This window comes from Danio rerio, chromosome 14 (assembly GCF_052040795.2).
Source record: "Danio rerio strain M-AB ecotype USA chromosome 14, GRCz13ab, whole genome shotgun sequence".
Taxonomy (NCBI): domain Eukaryota; kingdom Metazoa; phylum Chordata; class Actinopteri; order Cypriniformes; family Danionidae; genus Danio; species Danio rerio.
The window spans coordinates 17,280,520-17,302,472 of record NC_141034.1 but is presented as its reverse complement, the minus strand read 5'-3'; the positions used below and the strand labels follow the sequence as shown (position 1 = coordinate 17,302,472).

General features: G+C 33.2%; 1 protein-coding gene across 4 annotated transcripts in view; it reads left to right on the top strand.

Moving 5' to 3' along the window:
* Positions 1 to 21,953, top strand: part of uvssa (UV-stimulated scaffold protein A) — a 77,024-nt gene that overhangs the window by 19,021 nt on the left and 36,050 nt on the right. For all 4 annotated transcript variants that reach the window (XM_087280327.1, XM_087280325.1, XM_087280326.1 and 1 more), the window contains 5 exon segments: positions 885 to 1,215; positions 1,747 to 1,867; positions 12,055 to 12,381; positions 12,495 to 12,604; positions 15,840 to 15,968. In XM_087280327.1, coding sequence (XP_087136453.1) covers positions 925 to 1,215; positions 1,747 to 1,867; positions 12,055 to 12,381; positions 12,495 to 12,604; positions 15,840 to 15,968 — 978 coding nt within the window. In that variant the 5' untranslated portion in view covers positions 885 to 924.

The window sequence follows — 21,953 nt, the reverse complement described above, 5'->3', positions numbered from 1 at the left end:
TATGGAAATGTAAGATGATGATAATAATCGTGCAAAATGGGGTATGTGAGGTAGGGTGAAGTGAGTAAACAATTCTGAGGTAGATCAGGAGGCATATACCATATGTAAATATAGGATGATAATAATAGTGCAAAAATAGGGGGTGGGGGTAACAGTTCTGAGGCTGAACGAGAGATACTGTATATACAAGATGACGTATATAATTAGATGTGTTTTGCATAAAGTGCAGTCCATGTGTGGGATCAGTGTATGTGTGAGCTCAGGATGGTAATGGCTTTTGAGAAAAAGCTGTTTTCAGTCTGGTTGTCCTTGTTCTGATGCACCTCTAGCATCTTCTTGAGGGCAACAGGTCGAACAGTTCAGAAGCTAGATGAGAGCTGTCCTTGATGTTCTCAGCTATTCTCAAATACTATGGAAGTCAATGGTTACAAGTTTCAAGCTTTCTCCACAATATCCCCTTTGTGTTCAACAAAAACTAACACCATTAACTAAACAAATTACAACTAAAGTGCACATTTTAAAGTAGTAAATAAGAATTAATTGCTAATCTACTGTATAATAACCTTGGTTGGAACAGGGTGGCTGTTCTGTAAGCATCCAGAACTCCACCTGTTTTGACTATCCATTGTAGCACAGTATCTGTCAGTGAGCAACAATTAATCAATGTGTTTATGTACCGTATACACCCACTGTAAATGTTTCCCATTGTGAGCTGTGGCTAGGAGTGACCAAAATGCAGCTTTAAACGCTAGCCTGAATATTAAAAGAGAGATATGTGTTTATAAAGTGTTGTATTGTTTTTTTTTTTTTTTTTTTTTTGTGGCCAGAGATCAGCACTAGACATACATGCTCCTTAATAAATCATTCTTTTCTTTTCTGTCTAGAGTTTCCGATAGCTACATTGATCACTTCTATCACTTAATCATGACCCAGCTGAACCAGGAACATGCCGAGATCCGTCTTTCTGCCTTTCAGATGGTCAATGAGGTTTTCAGCCGGTCGCATCACTTCAGAGTTCTTCTCATCACAAACTTTCAGGAGTTTCTGGAGCTTACAGTAGAAACTGATGCTGAGCAGCCTTTGCCTCCACCCAAAGAGGTGGCAAGAAAACTCAGGACACTTGCCATTCAGACTGTGCAGTCATGGCACGCCACGTATGGAGAGGCGTATAAGAAACTGTCTCTGGGATATCACTTTCTTAAGCAGATTAAAAAGGTATTTATCAGGCTGTACCTGTTCTGTTATTAAAGTGTTTAAGTGACATCGGTTTGCACCCTGTGACGCACCTTTGTTGTTATGTAATATGTAATTAAAAGGATCATTAAAAAAAATAAAATCACCCAAAAATAAAATTTACTCACCATTTACTCATCCTTTGTTTCCTTTTACTGTTGAACACAAAAGACAATTTTTAAAGAATGTTAGAAACTTGTAACAACTGACTTGCATAATAGGAAAAACAAGTACTAGTACTATGGAAGTCAATGGTTACAGGTCTCCAACATTTTTCAAAAGATCATAGGTGTAAAAGCTCTAATAGGTTTTTGACAGGTTTAGAAAATGGTAACAGAATTTTAATTTTGGGTATATGCTAAAAATAAAATAAAAATACTATTATTTTAAAGAAGCATAGTTTGGTAAACAGCTAAAATAATAATGTCTTAATTGCACCGTATTCCTTCATTAAAGTGTAGTGAAATGTTTATTCTAAAATATTAGTGAAAATTGCATTGCATTTTTTTCCAGGTGGATTTTCAGGATGTTGAAGCTAGAACACTGGCTGAGAGAAAGAGACAAGAGGAGAAACAGAAGAGATTGGAAAGAATTTACAAAGAGAAGCTTGACAAGGCCAAACAAGAGATGGAAGGTAAACTGTTATGTTCACAAATAGCAGCTTTCTTGAAAATAGTGGTTCAAAAAGTTGCAGCTAAAGTTCCCTAAAATGTTCACAAAAATGGTATCATTTTGTGAGCCCTACATAGACTACCTGTCCACTTCCGGATTGAGTTATAATTTTATTATTAGTGTTGAAATGTTTACATAATCAGACATGCCTTCTATTTAATAAAAGTAGATCAAGTATTGTAGGATTGTTTCATTTTCGCACATTGTCACACATTGTCCTATTCTGAATCTGAATTCTGAATGTGTCTCATTTATTTCACCCCTATAACCTTCCTAGAAGTTTACGATATCAAAATCTTAATTTATTGATTATTACTTTGAGACTGAAATGCAGAGGGAAGTGGGGACCAAGCCTTTTTTGTTTGTGTCCTCAATGGGCTATATGCACAGCTAGTGTTTTTCAGCCAATGATGAACTTCATGTAAAAGCTTTATGTGAAGCTCATTTCGGTTTATTTTGCTAACTGACAACGGCAGATTATTAATCGAATATTAATGGTCAACTGGTCAGATTAATATTAAATTATTATTGAATAAAAAATGACGTGTCTATTTTGCATCTGACACATTAAATATTGCATTTTAAAATACTGATTTATTTTAACATGCAAAAACATATAAATAACAGAACATAACAACAGAACATCTTCACGCAACTGTAGAGTTTTTAACAGCATAGAAAAACAGAACAAACTAAATAAAATAAATAGGCCTGCCATAAAAATAAATTCATTTAAATGATTACTTAGGATTACATAACGAAAACACTGATTGAATCCTTTTTAAGAACGGGCATAGGCCTATTTTTTTGTTCAATCATATGTTTTTGTTGTTCATCAAATAAAGATACCAGACTACCTCAAATCGCTCGCTCCACGGAAAATATGCATTTATTTAATGCCCCGCTGTTATTATTATATCACAAAACCTTTTTACATTTTTAATAGAAATCATTATTTTAAAGATTATGTCTTGATATACGGTTTCCTCTGTCACTCACGGTTCAAGTGCGCATTTTGTGTTATGAGAAAACAAAGACAACGCACGCATATGTTTACTTTTTGTAAACAGTTTTGTTGTTTAAATATGATATTGCATTAATTTGCGTACATGCTTTATATTTCAATTCAATTAACCTTTATTTGTAAAGCACTTTTACAATGTAGATTGTTTTAAAGCAGCTTCACATAAGAGGTCAATTGTAAATTGGTAAATTGGAACAGTGTAGTTCAGTTTTTTAGTGTTTAAGTTCAGTTCAGTTTAGCTCAGTTCAGTGTGGTTTAAAATCACTACTTAGAGTCCATACACTGAAGAGCAAATCCATCGGTGCATAGCTCTACCAATCCCAAACCATGCAAGCTAGTGGTGACAGCGGAGAGGGGAAAAAACTTCACCAATTGGCGAAAGTGAAGAAAAAAAACCTTGAGAGAAATCAGACTCAGTTGAGCACGATCATTTTAATTTCTCCGCTGGAAAAACGTCTTGTGCAGAGCTGCAGTCTCAGCGGCGGAGGCTGGAAGCTGTCCTCAACGAAGACTTGTCTGTCCCTGGGGTGTCACAGGAATCAGTCTCATGTTCTCTACTCCTCCATGACCACCACAGCAGCTGCTCAGGATACGGCCTGATCTAGGATATGGAAACCTTAGGATCATCTCTTCGCTGGTCTTGTATAGAATCAGTGGCACTGCATGGTCTAAGGATCTCGGGATGAGTATCCCCAGATGGAAATAGAGCATAAAGAGAATAATTAGCATAGCTGCTGTTCATAGTGTATATAAACAGGATGCAGAAACCTGCTAAGTGATGCACTGAGTGTATGCTTTACTAAACAGATAGGTCTTAATCTAGTTTTAAATTGGGAGAGTGTGTCTGAGCCTCGGACGTTATAAGGAAGGCTATTCCAGAGTTTAGGAGCCATAAATGAGAAGGCTTGACCTCCTTTACTAGACTTTGCTATTCTAGATACTACCAGAAGCACTGCGTTTTGAGATCTTAAAGAGAGAGTTGGATTGTAGCGAGACAGAAGGTTGGTTAGATAAACAGGAGCTAAATTATTTAAAGCTTTATATGTAAGAAGCAGTATCTTAAGTTCAATATGAAACTTAACAGGCAGCCAGTGTAAGGATGATAAAATTGGGGTGATGTGATTATATTTTCTAGACCTGGTAAGAACTCTGGCAGCTGCATTTTGTACTAATTGAAGTTTGTTAATAGAGGATGCTGGGCAGCCAGCAAACAGAGCTTTACAGTAATCCAGCCTTGAAGTCATAAAAGCATGGACTAGCTTTTCTGTATCTGAGATGAATAGCATACTTTGTAACTTAGCGATATTTCTCAGATGAAAGAAGGCAGTTTTTGTGACATGGGATATATGATTTTCAAATTGCTGTCTAATATGACACAGATCTTTTATAGTAGAGCTAACGCTAACTTTGTATCCCTTTAATTGTTGATTGAGTTGCAAGATCTACTGTTTACAGGATTTAGGCCCAATAAGTAATAATTATGTTTTGTCTGAGTTTAAGAGAAGAAAATTGTTGGTCGTCCAGTCTTTAACATCTTTTATACACTCAGTTAGCTTAGACCATTCAGACATCTCATCAGGTTTAGTTGAAATATATAAGATGTAAAATGAAAGCTAAAGCCTATTTGTTGCATTTATGACGCAGATCCAGAAGGCGATCAGCATCAGCGCTGGTTTGGCATCAACTCGTCTGTATTAAACAGCAATATTCTTCTTCCATTTTGCTTCTTTGGCAAATATGTCTGTAGGCATGTGTGGTTACACGTTACCGTGCCGTTAGTTAACAAATATGTTTTGCAGTTGCACATTAAGGGGCCGATAACAGCAAACGTGCTTTTCCGTTCCAAAAACGTGAGGTGCACCACATTTTCTTTTTTATTGAATAGGAAAAAAGAAGCGCGGTACTCTTTTTTTTTTTTATGTCACTAGAAAACGACTGAATCAGCTGGGTATTGATTGTGCAAGAATGTTGCTGTCTATGTTGTTACAATTGTAATAATTAATAATATTGAGATATTCAAGATTTGTAAATTCATACAGCTCTAGATAGCTTAAAACAGCGAACACTATTCTCTCCTCTGTCTTTAAATGTTTTTTTTAGTTGTCTTGATAACACAAACACTGCTGCTCTGGGACAAAGAGCTTAGAATGAACTAGAGGCGACACTCAATAGAACGTCCAATTGCAACAGCAGCGCTCAGCAACAGCCCTGGATTCTGCCATTTTGGAGTAAAAGTGATCGGCCATCCATTAGATCTCATTACTGTCGCGATGGCAAGCAGCTGCTTTTTTTTTTTTTTTTTTTTTTTTTTTTTTAAAGCACAATAAAGCTGAGATACAACCTCAAAGACGACAAAACAACACTTATTATCACAATCATCAGCACTTTTAATAGTTTATTTTACAGACTTAAAATATGCTGTTGTTCTACTGGAGTTTTCATTCCAAAATGGCCGCCGCAAATTACACTAGAGTGTTGCCTGTTGGTCATTCTAAGCTCTTTGTCTGGGATGAGCCATGCACAAAACATTTGTGGCCGTTAGTAAACCATTCAAAAGATGCACCTCTTAATGCAAAAAAGCGCATTCGATCGGCCTCTTGTGCAGCCACACTCTAAAAATATTTAAAATAAATATTTTAATCATTTAACTGATACCATTAATCGGTTACAAACGCACCCTTTCGGTTAAAGGTTAATCGATTATTTTGAGCACCCCTAGACTGTTTTAAATTTTTATAAGGTTCTTTTTACAGCATCGATGTTGTATTGTAATTCAAATTTCAATTGTTTAATTAACTTAAGCATCCATTTGCTTGTTAAAGCATAAAAAGAAATGATGTTTAAATGCAGGCGCGTCATAAGCAACAGGTGAGCGCAAAAACTCCATTGAAAATACTGGGGTACAATTAAATTCCATATTTTAAAGACATTGCATGTAAAAACAGAATTTAATGCAGTGATTCTTCTTTGATCTGATACCCACTTTATATCGTATCTCAGCCATGCAGTTAAGATCGCTGTTTTTAAAGGAATCAGATTTTAAAGGGCACCTAGGTTACCCATTTTTCAGATTTAGTCTTTTGTGTACCCAGAATTTGTCTTTAAAGTTTCAGCTCAAAACACCCATCAGTTTATTTATTATAGCTGTCTGAAATGTCTGTATTATAGCTGGTAAAACCTGGTTGCGTTTTTTTTGTTCTGGGCCTTTAAGGCTAGTCCTTCCCGCCCACCGTTCCCACATGCCTGTCAGCAACATGCCTCAATCTCCGCCCTTGGCTGCCTCAGGAACATTTGTGAGAAATACTACAGTAAGAACTTTACCAATCAGTATTTGATGCATTTTTTTGTGGAGTTGCAACAATGAGTCACACACAATATCATTACAAAGTTCACACACACACATAGCGCAGACACACGCATATAGTGCAGACACACACACACATAGCGCAGAGATACACACACAGAGAGAGACAGCTGGCGTTTAGCTTTGCACTCTTTTTGCATGCATATGTGATAGGATACAGGTTAATATACACTGCTGTATGGATATCTGTTATATTAATGTACAAAATAAACCTAATTTAATGTCCACAAACCGGGATTGAAGCATCTTCATTTATAATTGTTCTGACACGCTACTGTGCTGATTAAATGATTCGCTGTAATTCATTACACACATGCACTGTTTTAAAACATTTTAAACTTGTAAAACTCATTCTTGATCACGTTTGATGATGATTGATGATCCCAGCAAACTGAACAGACCTTTTATTTCCGGTTGCTTTGTGCATGTCCTGTCATGTTGATATGATTATATGCGTTACTACGGAGACATGTTAATGCGCGCAGCTGTCAATCAATATTGGTGGGCGGGGGGAACGCACTCCTACATTAAGTTGTGGTCGATCTGAAAACTGCTCCAATTGATCCACCGTTTTTATGTTGTTAAATTTGAAAAAAAAAAAAGGACTAGTTGTGTTTATATCACCCCTATATGGCAGTATATACACTGTACCTACACATGTTTGTCCAAACAGCTTTAAAAGTTGATTTTTTTTTTACTTTTTACTAGGGATGTAACGGTATCAGAATTTCACGGTACGGTAATACCTCGGTATGAATGTCACGGTACGGTATTTATTGAATCATTTACAGGAAAAAAAAAACTTTTGAAAATACTCCAAAAAAGTGCCAAAAGTGTCAATGACATACAAATTAGCCATCTATCTGTTAGCTTTGAAACAGGAACTTCAATTTTAATAACAAAAAAATTATTAAACCATGTAAAAAAATAAAGTTTCAATTTAGTATTGTTGAAAACTCATCACATTTAACATTTAATCACTCACTTAGATAGAGATGGGTTTAAAGAAAAATTATCATATAATTATAATCTGGTAAAAGCTGGTATCTCTGGGTATTTACAATGTCCCCTGCAACAGAAAAAACCCCTCTCATTTGGGACTGAGGTTTCTGGGACAAGAGAGATATGACTTGGCCCATGTTGACAGCAGTGGGGTAACGTTGTGCATTGTCTTTCCCCCACTTGAGAAGACAAACCATGAGTGAGATAGAGGTCTCTTTGCGGTACAAGTCAATGTCTGCATCAATCTGAACAGTGTGCTGTGTTTCTGCAGTCCCCATGACTGTTATTAGTCGTATTCCCCAACTTGCAGGCACGTGCACACATAGGGCTCAACCTGTGCAGTGCACATGCCCTTTTTAGTCTTGGATAGAAAATGCCCTTCCAAAACGATCAAAAGTGCCCCCGCGACGCGACACAACCTCCGTCCAGTCCAGCCCTTCAGTAGGCGCGCGACAACACCTCTCTTGAGTATGCGCGCTCAACCCCCCCTCGGCGCTTTACAATACGCGCGCCACAACACAGCTGATCAGAACGTGCGCGGCGACAACACTGCTTTAGGTTCGATCATTTCCATCTTTTTTTCATCTCCGCTACTAGCAGCACACTCCATTTCCGCATTACTGGATCTGTAGCGACAACAGACCGCAAAGGATTATGGCCACGCCGGGGCTGATGGGAAATGAAGTTTCAGCTACCTCCCGTTCGCTTCATTCGCCTGAGCAAATTTTCTCTGAAGACCTATAGTTTTACCGAGTCATGCGACTTCGGTAATATCGAAAAAATTTAATATTGCGGTATGACGGTATTTACAATACCGTTACATCCCTACTTTTTACCATAGGTGCCCTTTAAATGCTGCAATTTTGTATTGGATGACAATTCATTGGAAGCCTTTTGGATGGCTGACTAAAATTAAAAGTTTAATACTTTGCTTTTAACGACTGTTAATTTGTTGGTTTTCATATGTCCACCAATGATATTTTGAACAGTCTATTTTAATTTAGGATTTTATATTGATCTTAATTTTTAACACTTTTGTCAGCCCTTCAGCTGTTTTGAAAGTGATTTAAATATTAAAAGTAAACTAAACTTAAACAGAACCTATTTAGTTTAGTGGCTGCATTGTTTAAAAAAATATTTTCATGCCAGCAGTAGGATAGGAGTACTAGTTGTGTGATAAGAGAACATACAGTTCACTTAACAGTCTATAGAGGACGTGCAGTACTTCTGATAAGCGGCCCAGAGTGTTTGTTTCAGTATTATGAAGTCTGTGAAATGAAAGAAAAACGATTTTTAAAAACAGTTGACATTGCTGGATTCATTTTGAAAATTAAATAAATTAATAAAATAAACAAAAAAAATCACAATTTATAAATGAACAATGAATATGCTAACAAGTAAAACAAATAGAGAAATTGCCTACACTAATGTATAGTAATGTATTGTTCATCGTTTGTTTATGTTGTAAATACAATAAATAACATTAACTCATTGAACCTGATTGTGAAGTCTTATCTTACTTTGATTAGTAATTAATTTGATTAAAAATGAAACAATTTCAATATATTACCAATGTTATTTTATTGCTTTTATTTAACTTCTGTTCTAAAATGTTAAGGCTTACAACACTGGCAAGTAAACCAGCAATTCCACATCACAGTGCACAGTTTGAAGCATCTTTACAGTCACAGAGCCAATCCGTGCAAGTGCACTTTTGAATTGTCCAAAATTATGATGCACTTTGTAATTAATTTCAGATTACTGGAAGTGGTTCTATTGTGTTAATAGGAATTAATCTGCTTATTTGACAAAAATGCCCAAAAAAAAAAAAAAAATGCCTGTTTGTTTTTTTCGTCCATTTGTTTCGTTTATTATTTTTATTAAATTATTTTAAAGTCGGTTCTCCTCCTCATTGTTTCTGGTGGCCAGGTAGCCATTAACTTTATTACAATGTCAACAGTAGCAATCATTTAGTTTTGGTCCTGAAAAGGAAAACACACAATGTCCTCAGTTAGCCTTTGATGACCTCTTGTGGTTGGTTGGTCTTACTAGCATGCTAATGCTAACGTGTTGTATATTTTTACTTTCTGTGGTTTACACTTCCACACCAATTCTCAGCTGCTCAGCTTCTGTGATTAAAATGCATAGACATAAGATATTAAAATAATGCTGAAGTAAACCTTATGTAGCTTTAAATATCTGTGAATGTGGGGATACAATAATGTATTTCAGTTTTATGCCACGTGCTTCCACAGCTCCACCAAGAATCAATATTTCCTGTTAAGCTGTGTTAAACAAATCATTTTTATGATGGTTAAACATCAAGGGACAGTTCAAAGGACACATTGTTAAATGAATGAACAATATCCTGAAAAGATAATCTCAAAAATAATATTGTAAAAAAATTTACCTAAATATTTACCTTAATAAATCAGTACCTTTAACTAATAACTATTTGACTACAATGGCCTTGTCAGAAGTGTTTAATAATTACAAAAGGAGCTCAAAATATTATTACATCTTGGGCAAAGTAAAATGTATAGGCAAATGCTATATAGACTGTGTTTAACACTTTATATCACTTTATTTAAAGAAATGCGTAGGGTCAGACAGAATCTGCAGACACTTTTTTTTTTTTTTACTTTTATTTGATGTTTACAATGCAAATCCGATTAGATCCACTTTTTTGGTAAACAAAGCAAGTCTCTCATATAACAATCTCTACTAAAAGACAAAGCATTTTACTTTACAAACTGTATTGTAAATAAATTATATGACATTTTTTTATATTATTATTATTATATCACAATAATATTAGTGCAGTTAATTAAACTGAAAAAATATAAATTTACACACATTTACACAAGTAAATACATAGGGCTCTATTTTGACGGGCGCAAACGCTTTCAGGGCGTGTCAGGACGCGTTTTTGCTAATTTAAGGACAGGAAATCTGCCTTGCGCAGTGGCGCATGGTCTAAAAGGGCTGAGTTTATTTTCTTAATGTGTTATAGGTGTGTTTTGAGAATAAACCAATTAGAGTCTCATCTCTCATTCCCTTTAAGACCCAGCTGCGTCGTGCCAAGAGCGCATTCGCTATTTATAGGACGTAAAGTAAGTCTAAGTGGGAAAAAATGAGCATTTCACAAGCAAACAGTTAACAGTTTTTTAACAGAAAACTGTTAAACAGAGCATCTACTGCGTGAGAATGAGACATAATGGAACTACTTTCACATTCGCTCTTGGATAGGGAAACCTTTACGCACAGACATCAATTAGTCTATAAATAAATAATTTTGTTTGTTAAGCGCAAATATTCATTTTAAAACTATTTCTAAATTCAGTTCTAATTTCTAGCAAACGAATAAATGAACAATAATGACCAAGTGTGGTCAAAATACTGAGTTATTTCCAAATACACCTGCCATGCCCCATATGGTCTAAAACCTGACAGGTGGGCAAATCTAAGCTTGTTTTTAATAAAACAAATATAAATATGGATATAATAAATAATACTGCTAATAATATTAACATTATAAAAAAGCAAAAAGCAGTGGTTTTTCATATTTATGTAGGCTAGAAAATAATATGTTTTGTAATATTTTAATCCTTTATATTTATATTCTATATCTATTCTTATTATATCCTATATATATCCTTAATATTACATTTTTTTCATATATAAAGATATTTGCCTATTGCTCTCTTGTGGGTATTAAGCAGTGCGTAAGCGAGGCGCAACTCTGTGCCGGAGTCTAGACCGGGTTAATTTTGGTCTAATGAAAAATCTATTATAGTTTCTCAAAATAGCGACGCGCAAGTGGTCCGCCTCAGAACGGCTTCCTTTTTAGACCAGAACGCCTATGGCCGCACAAATGAGCGCTAATGCATTTGCTATTTAAACAGTGTAGCGCAACGCCTCAAAACGACTCTTGCGCCAAGCTGAAATTAACAAAAGACTATTGCGCTGCGTCTTGCGCCACACTGCACCGGGTGTATGATAGGGCCCATATGACTCAATGATGGGCTAAAAATCTGCGCAGAGATTCCGTGTGGACCTTAGTACCTTCTCACTGGCCTGATACTAACTATACCACTTACTGTATGAACTATGATTTTATTTCACATCCCCAATCTTACTTAATACTGTACAGTAAACCTAAATACTACCTTACTAACTATTAATAGGCCACTAATTAGTAGTTTATTGACTCCATACTATACTTGAATCCACCAGGAATTTTTTTTAATTTAATTAATTTAATTTAATTATTTTAATCATGTATTAAAATAAAGGATAGAACTTTTAGTGAAAAGAAGTCTTAATTTTTTTTTTTGTAATTTTACATAATAATATTTCTAATATGATTTAAAAAAGCATACAAATCAAACAGTAAAAACTAATGTTATTTATTAATAAATCATTTCAATCTGTTTGTCTGTAAGTGCAAGGTGTCTTGAAATAAATTTTTTTGATATGAAGATATGACTACACACACATTGAATGGCCTGTTACATTTTTCTTGTTGTGTATGTAGAGTTTTGAAAATATTACCTAAAATATTTTGAAATAAGTGAAAAAGCGATTATTGAGAGGCAAACACAAGGAGCTTTTAAAAATAAAAACAATGAGAATCAAGTTTAAAACACTTATCCTAAGTATAAAATGACCTTAGTCAGTATAAAAAAAAATATTGTGTCATTATTAACAATAATTCAAGGTTAGCTAAAATGTTTGCTTTGATTTCTCTTTCATTAAGAAATGACATCTGGGATTGAGGAGACCTTGACTGAGATGAACAACTGCATAAGACTGCTGGCAACCGATGACTTTAACCTGTTTGATGAAGACTCGGCAGTCGCCAGTATCTCCACCACAGCCGAAGACCAATCTGACCAGCCCTGCTGCAGTAAAGACCTGAGTAATGAGCACAATGGAAAGATGATGGAGAAGAAAACTGACAAAGAACAAACAGATGAGTCTAGTGATGAGAGTGACATGGAGGAAGTTCCTGATGAGGATGCATTTCTCCGCAGCACCGGCCTGATGTCTTACAGATATCAGCTAGAGTTGGATGTGTCCGCAGGTGCATCTGTTCATAGCCGTTTTCATGACATGTGTTCTCCATCAGTTTAAAGCACACAGAGCTGGAGTTCAGAATGGGAATTGTGTGAATAACCATTTAAATTTTGTCTGCAGATTTAAAAGTGAGAGAGACAGAAGAGAATGAGGCATTAGTAAACACGGTGAGGGATCTTCATAGACTCGTCACAACCAGACATCTGCCTTTGGTGCAGTCCTGGGTCCAGGTAACTCCTAAAAGAATAGTTCATTCCCAAATGAAAAATCTGTGATTGATTCAGAGGGAGATGTTTAGCTTAATTCCCAGATATTCTTTTCCTCAACTTTTTGGTGCATGTTCAATATATCGTCAATGCAAAAAAATGTTTGTTGATGATCTTTAAAAGGAGAAATTTCTGCTAAATTTCTGTAATTTAATGTCTGTTTTTTACAGTAAATTTCTGTTATTTAATTGCTGTTATATTACCAGGGTTTTTTTCCCAGAAACCAAAAACAGATTTTTTTTTTAAAAGTGTGGATATCATTAGACACAAACAGTTACTTCATCAGTATGCAATATTGCTGATGAATGAGAAGGCTAAAATGTAGTCAGGAAGATAAAAATCAAACTACATTAATTTTAGCTAAATTAACACTGATACATGATTTGAATCTAATATTTTGCTATTGATCTTAAATTATTTATCTTTTCTGAAGAAGTGTTAAGCTGTGTGGGAAAGGGAATCCATTTGCATAAGATGAAAGAAAATCATCATGAAATAAGATCTAATAATTCATATTTTTATGTAATATTGCAGTATCTAGTTTATTTTTTATTTTTTTATTGATTCATTTCTGATTACATGTTTATCAGTGTTAGGGCAAGGGAATCTATCATTAACCAAATATAACCACCCTAATGTAAAAATTGTGCATTGATCGTACTTTATTCGTAAAGTTGAAAATGAAAGGTTGAAATAAGCACAGTCTCTGATGGAGTTTATTCTGCCTAATACATTCTGGCCAGTGACTATTTTCGGATTGCAAACATGTTTTAAGAAAAGTGTGTTTCACCCCAAAATAAAAATTTTAAACATGTTTAATTTTTGTTTGTTTTTTTAACAAAAAAGCTCACCAAGGCTGCATTTATTTCATCAAAAATCCAGTAAAAAATGTTTAATTAATAACTGATTAATACAATTAATTAATAATAAAAATAACTGTTCAAAAGAATTTAATTTAATAATTTATTCCTGTGATTCCAAGTCTTCAGAGTCACAGGATCCTTCAGAAATCACTCTAATATTAATTATTATTATTATTATTATTATCATTATTATTATTATTATTATTATTGATAATAATAATAATAATAATAATAATAATAATAATAATAATGGTAATAGTAATAAAAGCAATAATGACTGGAGTTTTTTTCATTTGAAACTACATACAAGAAGTAATTAATAAATATTTAATAAATAAGTATTTAATGATTTAAACACTTTAAATTAATTTTTTTAACATTTAATAAATGCCACCTTGATGAACAAAATAATTGTATTCAAATTATTAAATAAAATATATAATAAAAAAAAACTTTTGACCGGTAGTGTATTGACCTGCTTACGGATAAATGATGGAAAAAAAACTTACATAGTAACTTTAGTAACTTTATATAGTTTTTTTTTTCAAAGTCTAAATAATAATGTATTTATAGAACAGTAAATGCTTATCAAAGTGCTGTACATAAAACAATGAGCTAAGGTTTACTCAGCAGCATAAAACCAGACAAATAAAACTAAACTGAAAAACAGCTTTGAATAGGCCTCAAAAGCAAGACTAAAAATATGTTTTAAACTTGATTTCAAAACAGCAAGAGACTGAGCTTGTCTGATGCACAGAAACAGCTGACTGTTCTAAAGCATTGGGGGCCAAACAATTAAAAAAACATCAGTGCTAGGCAAAGATTAGTCACATCCAAAATAAAAAATAAAAATCTTTGACATAAGATATGTGTGTGTTACGTTATGTTGTATATTTATTTATTATGTGTATGAAATAGACACCCATACCTGTACAGAAAAAAACAACAACAGATATGACATAGATAGGGGAGAGCGGGGCACAAAGTAACACAAAGGTTTCTGTGCAGTATTGCGAAGAGTGCCAGGAGTAAAAATGTTACTATTTACCCCACCTGCAGGGCAAGTTGTAACAGACAGGGGGTTAGTTGTAACATGCATATAAAGGCAGATTTCACACAATTAATTTAAATTCAGTTTACTTTAAATAGTAGCTATATTTCCTCAGTAATTGGCTCGTTTCTTTTTTTATTCTACATAGCACATTATGTTTATTCATATATTTATTTATTGGACAAACACATTTGAATCTATTTGCATTATTATCCATTTAACCATTATTATACAATGCATGTATTTGTATTATTAGCAATAATATATATATATATATATATATATATATATATATATATATATATATATATATATATATTTTCCATTGAAACAATATTTTCTATTAAAAAAAAACTTTTTTTATTTAAAAAGTTCACAACATTACACTTAAAATTCAAACAATTATTTTGTTTGTATAATTGGTGTCAAACAGTTTGTGGCCTTTATTGTAACACCCTGTTACAATAAACCCCACTGTGTCATGTTTTCCTCAAAACTGGCTAGCAGTGACTGTGTGTTTCTTACATGTTTCAAAATGGTTTCATCTTTTAGCCTAGAAAACGATAATCACAACATATAACATTTTACGTTCATACTTTCAATGATTTTTTTAAAATTAAAAAATATTGAGTATAATGACAAATACTTTTAAACTGCAAAAATGGTTTCTCCTGTGTTTCTCATCCAAATTTCACCATTTTTTTTAAATAATGGGCAGGAAGACATCTGCTCACACTGTGGTGAAAACCTTGGAAGCATGACATAATCGTTAACCTTGAGCAAATACCTTAAAATTCTGTGTTAAATTTAACCCCGCGTTACTTTGTGCCCCTCGCTCCCCTATTTTAATATATATATATAATTTATATCAAATACATGGATTTTTTTTTTTCCATTTTAAAGTCAAAAAAACATGACACCTATTCTTTAAATTAGGTCTCACCTAAGAGTTTAATTCACAAAAAAATTAAGTCTATTGACTCAGGTGAACAACTTGGGGTGAATAGTTAAACTTATGTTTTCCTTTCATTAAATTTAAGGAAATCCAATGTCAAACACATCTGAACCAATTATTTAGGAACTGAACAGCACTTGCTAATTGCAGGCAGGTGTGTTTGATATGGGTTGCAACTGAAATCTGCAGGAAGGTAGATCTCCAGGAACAGGGTAGGAAACCCCTGCAATAGGATTACAAATAGGGGGAATGTAGGTTCAAATATGCTGTAGCCTTTGCATTTTATTTATTTTATTATGTGATTTTTCATTTTCAATGTGTTATTACCAGGTCTTTACAAAGGTTGGTGTTGAAGAAGAACTCATGAGGAGAGCCACGGAGTTAAAGAAATCACTGGAACACGTCTTAAGAAAACATGAATATCTTCATATAGATTACAAGGACAGAGAGAGATTAGTGGTGAGTATGTTTTGTCAAACCTTTTATATGAAAACTGATTAAAATTACATGTATAATTACAAATGTTTGCTTAAGTAAATAAATGGATTGACTAATGTGTTTAAAAAAATCTGTGAAAATCTGCAGATTTCAGTAAGCACAGATTCCATGTGGGCACAATAATAACTTAGGGTAATATCAATATATTATAATAATCATGATAGAATACGTTCATTATATAATATATGACTGTATGATTACTGAAATAAAACTTTGAATCTGAAAACATTTTGATTAAAAAAAATTGTGTGCTATTTACTTTTAAAAAATAGTGGTAACATTATTATTATTAGTGATGTGTTTTTATATAAGCATATCAATAAGGAATAAGCAAATCAACAACAATTTTCTCATATTTGTTTTAAAAAATGAATCTTTCATAAAAATTTTAATATGTAATTTATAATTAAATGAATACACAATGCATTGTTTGCCTAACATCATTTTATTACAAGTTACACTGATAATTAAATGGAACATACAATTTGTTAGACAATTCTTTATAATATTTACAGCAGTTTAAATCTCTGAAAAAGTTATGTAAAATTTATTCATGTCATGGAAAAGCTTTTCTGTTATTTGTACTCGCATATTAACTCTTGACTGAATTTGTGTAATGCATAGCATATAACCAGTATACTTATTAAAGCTGTATCATAATGTACCATTCTGAACACTGTTGAAAATAGCAAATAATAACTGTATTGTCTTCAGTAATGTGTTATAACCAGAGGAGGGCGCCCATCCCTCACATATTACACACCGACTTAATGTGTACTGTTTAGGAAAAGTAAAGGAGCCCTGTATGTACCACAAGCACAGTTGAGAATATTTATCTAGTTACACTATTTATGGTATTTGGTGAAACCCTGCATCCACACTGAGGGATTTACTTCAGTGTGGTGAAGCTCTGATCACATGCTATGGATTTGCTCACTGTTGGGTGGAATGGGACACAGCGAGCACTTAAGAGACACATCATTATGACACATGTCATCCGTTTTTTAACTGGGCAAAAAGAGCAGACAGGGTAGCAAGAAAGGAGGGGCGTGACATTGACAAAGCACTTGACTGCACGCCAGAGAGGTTTATCACTCTCAGTGACGATTTTCAATGCAAAAAGTCAGTGCTTTGTGATAAAGCAACAACTAAAAGGGCTTTATCATAATTAGGTTTTCCTTTTTTCCCTTAAAAGCATTCCATTACCTTATTTCCTGTATCATTGCTCTGACATGGGTGGAATTGCTTTCAGCTCTTTAAACTCCTGCTTATTGAGGAACATGAAATCATTTTAATATATATTTTTTACTTTTAGTCGTGCCTTTATCACATTAAAAATTAAATTTTAAAAATGATAAACATTTAAAATGTCTAAATTAAATACAAAATCACAAGAATTCTATTTAATCTATACATACCAAAATATCTGCAACCAATTATCAAAAACATCAAATTATTTGCATAAATAGACCCCATATTCTTCTTCTTCTTCTTCTTCTTCTTCTTCTTCTTCTTCTTCTTATTATTATTATTATTATTATTCATAATAATAAAAATGTGTAAGCCAAAAATTAGATATAAAACCTTAAGAACTAAAGAATGCAAATATTTTTAAAATATATATTTGTATTTACTGCTTTATTGTTTGTAAACATACAAAAATATCAAGCTATTAGATTTTTTTTTCAAACTTAAAATGACTAAACAAACTATATAAATTGGTAACTTTGGTGCTTACTCCACTTAAAAATTCTTGTGAACTGTGTGTCAACTTTTTAAAAGATAAGTTAATTTAGAAAACCTACACTTACATTTGTTTTGACTTTGGTAAATCAAATGCAAAGCAAGGGTCATTAGCTCACAATGTGAACTGCAGTTCAGTCTCCCTGTGTGTTTTAGTCAAAATAATGACTCCGATAAATCCTAAGATAAACTCAGGATCTCATATTCACGACCACGTGGACTTCTCTGGGTGACAGACAGTTTAGAGTTAGGGCCCTATCATTCACCTGTCGCTATAAGGCGCAAAATGTGTTTGGTGCAATTCATTGCTATTTTCAGACCATCGCAAGCCTAATTTTCATGTTTTGTGCCACATTGTTTAAATAGCAAATCTATTTGCACCACTTTGTGGACTCATGGGTGTGTTGGTCTAGAAAGGAGGTGTGTTAAGGCGCATTGTTGGCACATTGCTATTTTGAGAATTTACCTCAACAATAAAAAACACTACCTCCATACCTTCGTCATCTCAGGAGGCTTATTTCAGTTTATTCATGACAAATTGAAATTGTATAATGTGATTATTATTATTAGCAGTGTTGTTTATTATATGCATATTTGTATTGTTTTAATAAAAACAAGTTTAGATTTGTCCACCTGTCGGGATTTGGAGACAAATACATCACCAATATGGAGCATAAGAATATGATGTGTCTTTGGATATAACTCAGTTTTTTGACCACACTTCGTTATTAATGTTTATGTGTTTGTTTGCTGGAAATTTGAACTGAATTTAGAGATAGTTTTGAAACAAATCTTTGTGCTTGACAAACAAAATTAAGTGTGCAGGCTAATGTATGTCTTTAGTGGAGTGTACAACATCGTTTCCTTATCCGCGAAAGTAAAGGAGTAAAGTAAGGAGTAAAAGTAAAGAGAAAGTAAAGAGGCCAAATGGAGGAAGCTCATTCTTCATTCTTGTGCAGATTGTTTGTTTAACTGTTTTCTAGCAAGTGAAGCATTCAGTTTTTCCATTCAGTTTTTCCACTTACAAAGTGCGCCGTGTAAATAGCAAATGTGCCATGGCTTGACACAACTGACTCTTAAAAGGAATGTGAGATGAAACTCTGATTGGTTTAATGAATGTTGTTTAAAACACTCATTGAGAGAATAAGCACAAACCTGTTAGACCATGCGCCAGGGCGTAGAATGTATTTTTATGTCCTTAAAATAGCAAAAGTGGATTAGGACATGCCCTTAATGCTTTTGCGCCATACGCTTTAGACTTTGCACTTAGTTTTTTCTTTTGTTACTCGTGATCATAGTTAATTGCTTTTATCCCACAGTCTGTTGAAGATTTTGATTCTGATTGGTTGAAAGGTGTACAAAAAATAATAATTTAATGCATAATTTAAAGTAGTAGCTGGTCAGTTTTGATCACAGTTGTAAATGAATGTGCTTCCTTCAAACATTTATAGTAACCATAGTAACTCAGTAACAGTTGCCAGAGCTTTCATAATCATGAGGACATGCAGGAGCTGATAGGAATTAACCAACCAATTTAACCAGAAAAAAGCAGGGTAAAAACACTGCTTTTTTAGGTTATATGATCTTATTGTTCCCATATAGTTATTATATTTTTCCAAGAAATGTTCCAAATGTATACAACAATAATGTTTTTTCAAAATGAAAAAAATAAATTAGTTAATTAAAAGAAACCATGTGCATTTTATATTTATATACAGTTAAAGTCAGAATTATAAGCACCCCTGAATTATTAGTGCTCTGTTTATTATTATTTATTAACTAATTTCTAATAACTGATTTATTTTATCTTTGCCATGATGACAGTAAATAATATTTTACTAGATATTTTTCAAGACACTTTTATACAGCTTAAAGTGACATTTAAAGGCTTAGCTAGGTTAATTAGGTTAACTAGGCAGATTAGGGTATTTAGGCAAGTTATTTTATAATGATGGTTTGTTCTGTAGACTATCGAAAAAAAAAATATTTGGCTCAAAGGGGCTAATAATTTTGTTTTTAAAAAATTAAAAAGCTGCTTTTATTCTAGCCAAAATAAAACAAATAAAACTTTCTTCAGAAGACAAAATATTATCAGACACACTGTGAAAATGTCCTTGCTCTGTTAAACATCATCTGGTAAGTATTTAAAAAAGAAAAAAAAATTAAAGGGGGGGGGGGGCTAATAATATTGACTTCAATATTGTATATTGTTTGATTATCTAGCCAATCCCATGCATGTTCAATTAAATAGGTCAAGAGAGGCTTTTCTTCAATGTCAAACACATAAGTATTTTATTACTCATGCAATACAAGAATAACATTCAGGAGGTGTGCAACAATTTTAATTTCCTGACTCCAACTTTTATAGGCAGCTGATATTAACAGATGGAGTTTAGTGAAATTTATCACTTGTCAATAATTCTCCAGTCCTCCATTGGCCGCACCCATACATATGTTCTCTTTTTCTATGAATTCTCTGCACAACATTTAAAGCATAAGATTTCTCATCTTCACATATTCTGTGTTCAGTTTTAACCCATGTCTGCTCACAGGAAGTTTAGTTCATTTTAGACAATCATTCTATCAGCTTCGTCTACTTCTGCAAAAAAGCTTCATTAGTTTGCAAGGCATATCACATTTAAGAGTAGAAGTTTAGTTAATATATCACCTTTAAGCAATACAAATACAATTGTTTAATGAAAAGAAAAAAGAGATATATAATATTTTCTTCTAATTATTGTGGTCTGAAAACTTTGAATAATTTATATAGGCCTATTGTCTTTTTCTGCCAACAAATGCCTGCATACAATAAAGTTCAAAATAAAAAGGAAGATAAAAGCCACTTCTTTACTGCTTTATATTATATTATATTATATTATATTATATTATATTATATTATATTATATTATATTATATTATATTATATTATATTACATTACATTACATTATATTACATTACATTACATTATATTATATTATATTATATTATATTATATTTCCATTCAGTTATTATATTAAATCCCAGAAATGTTCTAAGAATATACAAGAATGTGCTTCCAATGCATGCCATTGTGTTTTCAAAATGAGATATGATGGTAAAACTTCAGGACAGTCTCACTCTAGGCTGTCTAGAAGGTGTCCTCGTGACAAAGCGATTTTCATAGCGTTCTGCGGTCAGCAAAGCCTGCTATAGTCCATACACCTGAGTTATTGGTTTGCCGTAATAATTTGCAAGACCTTCCGCGTAAGAGAGGAGATTAGCATATAAATAGCAGATGCACGGAGGACCATCACAGCTGAGTACATTTAATTTTTGGTTTATAAGATTGAATGGGTTTTTAAACGCATAGCCATCAAACTTGGCCAAAGACAAATGAAGTGTAGGGCTCAGTTGTCCGAGGCTCATTTTTTAAAAGGATAACAGACTTGCTTAAGGAGTGAGCCTGGCCGTCGCTTCCCTGGGCACAAAGTAATTGAGATTGCTTACTGAGTTAATTAGACCGTACAAAATATATTGGAGGGCGCGAGGAGCACTTTAGCCCTGCTGGAATGTGTTTTTCCCTGTAAGTGGGGGACATTTAACCGGAAACTCATTATCTGGACTTTGGCTCACAGGGTAGAGGCTGGAGGACACCGGCTGATCAATAGAATTGAGTGTGAACGTCTGACACGACAGTTCATTTACTCAATACACCGTCTAAATATTCAACATTATTACAATATGCTGTATGTGAGAGACCAAACAGAGAGGTTACAGACTAATATTTTTGATTAATATTATGAATATATTTTTCTTTTTCCACTTTTCATTTTACAAATTGAAAGAAGTTAGTCATTTGTAAAACTATTTTATTAATATTTTACATTAGATTGAATTTATGATTTTAATACTAAATGACTCTAACTGTAATAATCCTGGATAGAGGGTTAACATATTAGCATTTACAGTACATTTCTAACATTTCAGTGCTTTGAGGTTGCTGATAGCATATTTAGACTTGGACAAAAAAAAATCATAGTAGTAAAATACAGTATACAAAGATTTGTTTAAATAGTAATTGTGTTAATTTACAATGAACATCATTATTTTATTTTAATATGTTTTATTTTGTTTTTATCTTGTCTTGTGTTGTAATTTGTTTTACTTTTGTTTTGTTTGTGCTCCTTTCTTAGTTTCTTTTTTGTTTTGTTTTGTTTTCCAAA